The 8,288-nt window shown below is 40.7% G+C and overlaps 1 protein-coding gene across 3 annotated transcripts in view; it reads right to left on the bottom strand.

Annotated features, from left to right (window-relative positions):
• LOC139222593 (adhesion G protein-coupled receptor L3-like) overlaps positions 1-2,413 on the bottom strand; it is a 141,957-nt gene extending 139,544 nt beyond the window's left edge. For all 3 annotated transcript variants that reach the window (XM_070854397.1, XM_070854396.1, XM_070854394.1), the window contains exon 1: positions 2,289-2,413. In XM_070854397.1, coding sequence (XP_070710498.1) covers positions 2,289-2,343 — 55 coding nt within the window. In that variant the 5' untranslated portion in view covers positions 2,344-2,413. The remainder of the gene's footprint in view (positions 1-2,288) is intronic.
• Positions 2,414-8,288: the final 5,875 nt, after the last annotated feature.

Consider the following 8,288-nt stretch of genomic DNA (forward strand, 5'->3'; position numbering starts at 1 on the left):
GCAGACACGTTTCAGCCGCATTTCTCAGAAGTCTGTCTTCTTTAAACCTCTTCACATCCATCCCCCATGACATTTTCTAATTGGCTGAGGCTGGTGGTCCAACAGTTAGTGTTTATCCAGCGAAATGGACCATCGATATGCATCTCTCTAATCCCAAGACATGCTTAAATGGTTTTTGTTCCAATGGTGTTTGTGGACAATAGATTCCTAGTAAGAAGACAGTGTGCATATCTTTGAAAAAAAAATAATGGTGTCTGAAAGTGCAGCTAAACTGCAGCAGACGGACAGAAGATTCACATGGTTAGGTCCGAAACCGCTTACATGCTGTCTGATTGACACATCTGTTGTAGACAGCACTTTAGAGTCAATGCTAATCAAATACCGGGTCAAGAGGTTACAACAATAAAGACCAATAACACTGACACTGCAGTCTAGAATATGGTTCTCTATGAATGGATGGGTTTGTCTGGTTTGTGTGCCTTAAAATTGATGTTGAAGGTAACAACAAATATAACATAATGCAGTTGTGTGTATGCCACTATATCTCTGTAACTTCTCTGAATAAATAGTACTAGGAAATAATAATTCATTTGGAATCAAGCATGGCTCTTGCCAATGCACAGACATAAAAATATCTATTTTTTAATCTTTCTGGTTATTACAAAGTGACCAAATTAGTCAAAATTAAAAGAAACACAAAGGATAGATAGTGATTCCTGAGCAAAAATGAATTTCAATTTCAGTTTCAGTTATCTGCCTCATAATGTCTCAACATTTGGTCACTACAGCTCTCTAAATAGAGATGCATGATATGTTGCTGTCCCCTGAACTCTTTCCATTGAGCATTAAGGCAAACCTAACGATGCCAGAAAGTGTGTTTTCATTAGCACTGGATGGTGAACCCAGTTGCCACCGTGCTGCGTAGATATCACAGCTCAAAAACAATTCAATTAGCTTCAAATCTCCCATTAGCCATATCAAATTAACATTGCTATGGGCTATTGCCCCTCTCCCAACTTCCCCTTCATCAAAACCCTAGTTGATTGTGACCAACTGCCCCATCCGCACACACATACACACCACTCGACAGGGGATGGGTTTCATGAAGATTTTAACAGTAGTACTGCTCTCGCTGATACTGCTTATCGGCTCGGTTCTTTAACTTTATTCTTATCGTTTATTGTTATTTTTAAAAAGAAAAAAAAGCAACAAATCAAGAGCAGCTTGGGCACTGTCAGCAGTTTGAGTGTTTAGTTTTCTCCCCCATTGTCACTAAGAGCAGGGTCTGTGTCTGTGTGTGTGTGTGTGTGTGTGTGTGTGTGAGAGAGAGAGAGGGAGGCAGAGAGAGCTGGCCCCCACCCCCTCGCATATCTGACAAACTCCGAGAGAGAGAGACCTCTCTTCTGGGTTGGGAGTGGCGAAAGTGCAATCATAGATGAATGACTTAATCTTATTATAATTAGAAACAGAGTTGGTGAGATAAATAATAAGATAATGTTTATGAATAAACAAGGAATCTATTTTTTAATTTCTACAATAATGAGAGCAGAACCGGTGACGTTGGAGCTTATCAATACTACGGCCTTTAATGTTTTAGCCCTGGGGCCCATTTAATACCAGGTTTCAGTAACCATCCCTGCACCCGGCCACCACCATTGATGCCTTTTAATCTGAATTTAAATGACTTCATTTAGTTTGCCTCTGAAACAATCCACAGAGGGCCAAAGGGAAACGCTGCAAAACTATGGCAGTTTCTGTTTACTGAGACAAGGGAAAAGAAAGACTGTGCAACTTAATCTTAAGATCTTAATGCGTGAAATGATAAAAGAAGTCTTTTTCTCCTCCTGCAGTTCTCGCTGTACTAAACATGAGCCACAAAGCCAAAACGGTGTTAATGATTCTTTGAAAGTAATTTCAGTTCATTTCCTATCACCAGGAGAGCAAGAGACTGAGACAAGAGAGAGAGGGATAGATCTAAAAATAGGTAGAAAATGAGAGAAAGAAACAGACGCAGAGAGCAAATAAGAAAAGTGTAGAAAAAGGTTTCAGGAGTAAAAAGACTGATAATTAGTGAGAGGAGGAAGAAAGACGGTGAAAAGGAGGCAGACAAAGTCTGAGGCTTTTATCACTGTTGGCTGACAGAATCTGGCACTTAAATGGCAAAAGGATGAAATTCTGATACGGCTTTAAAACCATGTTAGTCCCAAAAGGCAAGAGCTATGTTTGGTGCCCACATCTGCACGTCCACATGGGCACGAACACGCGCAACTCTAACGAGCCAAACTCACCCAGAGCGGCTGGTGCGAAGAGGCTGGCGAGGACAAGCAGGCGTGCGGTCCACATGGCCTCCTCCTCTTACCGCCCGCTGCTGAAGGTCCCAGTTGAGGTCAGTCTTTTGCTGGCGAATGCCCGAATCGGGTGTTTCTTTTATGGCACAGTTCCCTCCACTGTGCCAGTCTTCCCACTAGACCACAAGTCTGTGTTGCTCCAAGGCCAGATGCTGTCCAAAATCTGTGAAAACAAATAGGAAATTATACATGTCAGCCGAGCAGAAGATTTGATATGAATGAGCTCTTTATTCGTTTACAGGATTAATAGGAATGCATTTTTCCAGTAAGAAAAACAACAGATGGATTCACCATGGCTTTATCATCCTTGTGCGCAGTCCTTATGGCATTGTGGGTTTCAAATTGTCATGAAGTGACTGGGTGCAAGTTGCTCAACCTCCAGTCAGCTGAACTCATACCGGGTGTGATCGACCAAACACTGAGACAGTGCGAACCACAAAATGTATTTTTGTATATTCTGTTGTTATTTGCTCATCAATGTGTTAACTCCCCCACCGTACCAAGAAATCATTCCCACAGAGAGACAAGGAGTGAGCGATGAAGCACACGCTGCTTTAGGCTGTGCCGTGTGTGTGAGTGCATGTTGCGTCCGTCTTTGCACCCGCATATGTGTTCCAGACCTTGTGTGTTTTCTTGCATAGGCTGTTGATAATTGACATAAGAAACGCTGCAGTGTTTTCCCTTTCCTGTGGGCGTGAACCATAACTTCACAGTTTGACTTTTTGCACCTGTATATGTATTTGCACGGCCTAAGAGATGACTACTGCGCTTGCGGGCTTCGCTCCAAAATTCCAGTCAACAAAATGGCCAGCCTCTCCAGAGGCCCGCTCTGAAGGGCTGCATGAGCCAGAATCTCGCCTTGACCTCCTCTAAGCTCATGGGAGTGCCGTCACACTGGATGAAGTCATCGCTAAGCTCTTGCTAGTTAACAGAAAGTGAATTGCACACATCAGATGTGATTTATGTGGTGTTGTCTTGTGACTGCTGTGAAATTAACAGGATGTGTCAATATTCAGAAAAGAGTGTGTGAAAATTTGCAACTCCACGCCCCATGAAGGAAGTATGAATGCAAAAAACAGTACAGAATGAGGATATTTTTTTCTATATGCTAATGAGAATATCCCCATCAAACCCATATCATGATATTAAGGTTAAGTCAGCTTTAATGATTAGGCAATCCAAACCCCTCTATTATCCACTATCAACCACGATCTGCTGCAGAAATATAATCTCCGCAAAATGATACAAGCCAAAGAGCACACACAAGGCTGCCATCCTCCACACAAGCATTATCCTTCCACATTAGGCATTCTATACTGCATTTAATACTGCGGAGAGTTAAGTCCATCGTGGGATACCAGAAAATCTGGTTACAAAAGGTCAAAACCTGAGCACTGCACAAAGCGCTGGGGAGGTTGACTGACATCAAAATCTCAAATTAAACCAACACTGTACTTCAATACATCTCTATCTTTTTATCTCCACATCCGTTCCTGTATGGAGTTATGCTTCCTATGTCACTGAATTCTTTGGGAGCAGCGACATTTCCCCATTTCAAAATCCAGCTCTTAATCCCCCACATTAGAGTAATCAGATTTTTTGAGCAGATATTAATGGGTTTAAGAGAAGGGCAGCAAGCCAATCATGAGTCTCTACATAAACAGACCATTTGGGCAATATTAAGAGGTTTAAAATCAGTGCGCTCATCTGCAAAGTCTTGGCAAAAGGCCCAAATGAACAAAACTAGAGCAACTAGTCTGAACCACATCTACTGTATTATTGTCATTCCTTGAATATGAATATATAAATATATATATATATATATGGCAGGACTTTTAAGACATTAAAATAGCAATATAAAAGAACGTATTCGATCAAAGAAATATTCTTGTGAGTAAACAGCACTTTTAATAAAATGCCCTGACAGCTGCAGGAAAGCTAAATTAAATATGGCATCAAATCAGATACTGTGACTCCCTTGACAAAGAAATGCATTATTCCAGGAATAATCGCATTCAAATACACTGTCCAAGCGGTAAATTGGACATGAAGTTTATACTGTGCGACAACTTCTAAATTGGTGGCAGAGAAACAGACTAAGAAAGATGCTCAGGAAACAACAACATATTGAAGACATATCACAGAGAAGACAGTCTAAAGCTGATTTCTATGGTGTGATTACTGGCATGTGGCTTTTTTTTTTTTTTAGCAGGTTTGCACCCGAACAGTCACAAAAAATACAGGGAGCACGCAGCAGTATATAGAGGCTGTTTCTATGGCAGAAGACAATGAGAGTATACAGCTCCCCGTGCATTGCCGTGCGCATGCATCTGTGTGTATTTCAGTCAGTGCCATATCTCACAGCACAACCGATAAAGCAGAAACTACTTGCACAGGTGTTATTTAGAAATTATCACATAAAATGAAAAACACTTCACTATCACAGCTGTTAATTTGCTCTCAAAAAACGTGTGGGCTGAGATACAGGAACTGCTATCAACCGCAAGACGAACATAAAATACATATTTATGAGAAGGGTTTGGACCCTGTTCAATGGAGAAAAAAAAAGGAGGAGGAAGTTAAAAAAAAAAAAAAGACAGAGAGGTAGCCGGGCATTGCCAACTCGTCTTGTATTCCAGAAGGAGCCTTATGATACATTATGGTGCTGACGTTTCAAGGGTACTTGTTCTGAGGGGGATTTAGTATAACTCCCTTAGATAAGCTGGCCAACATTTAGCGGGGCCTAGCAGCGACCGCAGCTTCTGTTCTCGGCCACATCAAGGAGACTTCTTCATTACTGCCGCGCCATTTCCTGCAGAACAACTTTTTCTAATCAGCGATGATGTTGTTTTTGTTATTTCAGTCATCATGCGTGTGCCAACGGAGCCTAGATGAAACCTGACAGATTTAATTAATTGACTTTTCTGTCTAGTTAAAGCAAAACAGAGCTGGGTGATATAGATGGTAAAGGTTGTCCCACAGCAGTCACGTGACTTGGGAGAAAAAGACAAATGGAAGGCAAAGAGCGTTCAGGGAAACGGCACCTATTAGCTTGATTTACGTTGGATCCAAAATTACACAGGATGCTCTCTTGCATGTGGTTCCAGCTTTAATGTGTTCAAACCCATAAATTCATAAACACTCGCGATTCATGTACGGTAATATTGAAAATGACAAAAACACATATCTGGAATACTCGTATAAATATGAGATTTTAGAGTCGCTTTGCTGATTTACTGCTGAACACCTCCCGTTACTGTGACATTGGTAACACTCCTGCGCTCTCTGAATTGGGTGCGAGTCAAATGTGTTATGTTGTACAGTAATTAGACGTGATGTGCGACTGCGCTTTGTCAATGACAACACCTGAAATAAAAAAAAAATTAACTCTCAGGAGAGCAAGCTATAAACCTAAATCAGCTCTATGGGAAAAAAAAATGTAATCATAACATACTGGGCATTGGGTGCATTACCTGTCGCCACTATGGTGTCATTTCTCGCATGAAAAATTGTTGGAAGCCTCGTCATATATTCTCTTTAACCCTGGTCAGCCTTCCTGCCGTAAATTGTCTCTGCCTTCATTTTCTTCCAGTGTGTAAGTACGCCAATTGTTTTACAAGCTTTTTACATATACTTTTCATATTTAAATACACAACTACTAGTTTCCATACGAGTCGCTGTCTCTCCACCGTGATTGCCGAGCAGCATCACTGAACCCTGCTCCGTCTTCTACTTTCACTTTTTGACTGTTTTCATTGGAATGCAAACAATAGCACATGAATCCAAATGTTTTCCCCCCCATTTCCCCTTGTAATGGACCGGCAGAAGCATGTGATACAGGTTACAATAGAACAGATCTTAGTGGTACAGACTGAGTGTTGTTGTCAGGGGTGGGCAATATGGATAAAATGTTTTACCAAGCTTAATGCTGTTTCTCAATGAATATAAATAAATGTCAAATTACATTTGGAAATTCAATTGTAAATGTATGCTTTTGCTTAACTCAAGTCCAAGGTGATGTCATCAAATTGTTTTCCAACGCCTACAAATCTTCAGTTGTCAATCACTGACAATAAAGCCGACACAAGGAAGGTTTTGGCATTTTCGCTTGAAAAGTAACGGAAATATTTAATTGATGAAAAAGTTGCTTAAAAGCACAGATTTTGTTTCCGTAACTGACTAATCGATTAATCAACATATTGTTTCAGTTTTACAGATATGATTGTCACAAAGAAGGTTACATTTAAAGCCTATATGCATTTTTATATGGTACCTAAAATATATTTATATTCTTAAAGAACAAATAAAATAAAAATATATTTTTATCTTATAATGTATATATTACATGGATGCCTACTTTTGCTATGACTATACATCATTCAAATCCTTTCTCATGATGGATTTATATTTGTTCACATTCTCATCTCTGTAACCCTAATAGCAACGGTGAGATAACCATCACACTGATGCACATCACTACCTAAGGGCATTTCTCCATCTGTCGCTTCCTGACCTGGGGAAACCAAAGATGATTTTCATTAATCCGAACGCATTCAACACAATGCTTCTGCAACAAAGTGAAACTTGATCCTCGGTGTTATCTGATGGGGGCATACTAAGTATGATGTTACTAGTCACGCCTGCTTGAAGCCCTCCCACGTAACACTATGTAATGAAGTGGGATCGTGTTGCCGGGTTAAGCACCATGTTTCAGATTTTCAACTGTTTCATGTCCAGATGCTTATCACGCCAACGGGGAGGGCTTGGTAATTTTTATGAGACAGACAGTGTGTTCATGCAAATTAAGTGTCTCATATAAAATGAATATTAATCAAGCACACTGTCTGCATACAGTTTGATTGATGAGCACTCACTTGGAAATCTTAGGATATGAGCTGAGATGATTAAAACCAAGATGATCCTTTCCTTCTAGAGTTGAAGACTATTTTTTCCGCTCGGACGAGCTTCCAAACCTTGCTGATGGTTTAAAATTGAGCAGTCAATTTCATATTACTAAACACAGCAGAAATGTCAAAATCGTGCTTTTCTAATGCAAGTTGAAAGGTGTGAAAAGCTGAAGGTAAATGGAGAGTGCTCTTTTAAGGCACTGTGCGCATCCCTGGAGCTTGACAACGTGAGCAGCAGGCATTCACTCATACAATTGGTTTTCCACAAGGGACCCCAACACAGCTAGCCACTGACAGGCAGATAATAGCACTAACTTTAGCCGGCATAGTCTCTGAATGGCCCTATATGATAGGCTTGTTGAGTGTGACTGATGGCTTGGGGTAAATAATGGGACCATCCCTCCTCCCTTCCATGCGCACAAAGGCATTGCAACCCCTCCTGACACACAAAACACTTCCCAACTACAAGACAATAGGAGCACAATCCATTACAGGAAATTGCTTGCACATACAATAAAAAAACCTAGCTGCAAAACAAATAAAACAAATTACCATTACAAATATTTAACAGTATACAAGTATACAATTGGGATGGGGTTACATTCCCACATAGGAGAGAAATAAAAGCACAAAGCAGATGAGCAGAGCAGATGTACAGTTGGGTGAATAAATGCAGATAGATGCATCGTTTAAAGACAGGCCAAATCTGCCTTGAGACAGCTCTCCATTATAATGCAAAGCTCAGACACTATCCATTTTCCACGTCTTCCTTCTTTCTATCCTCCCTCTCTTTCTCTCTCTCAGCATATCTTGCCTAATGCAGCACAAATGGATCCCAGACAAAGGAAGGAGGAGAGGAAGAGGCGGGGTGATAGGCAGGACAGGAGAGAAAGAGGAATGGACTATCAAGAATTGGGAAAGGGAGGAATGTAAAAGATCCAGAGGTGGAGGATAAGAGGGTGGGAGGACAGATGGAGAAAAGGGGAAATCAGTGAGATAAATGGGAAAGATGGATGAAATGGATTCACAAATG

This window comes from Pempheris klunzingeri, chromosome 23, assembly GCF_042242105.1.
Source record: "Pempheris klunzingeri isolate RE-2024b chromosome 23, fPemKlu1.hap1, whole genome shotgun sequence".
Taxonomy (NCBI): domain Eukaryota; kingdom Metazoa; phylum Chordata; class Actinopteri; order Acropomatiformes; family Pempheridae; genus Pempheris; species Pempheris klunzingeri.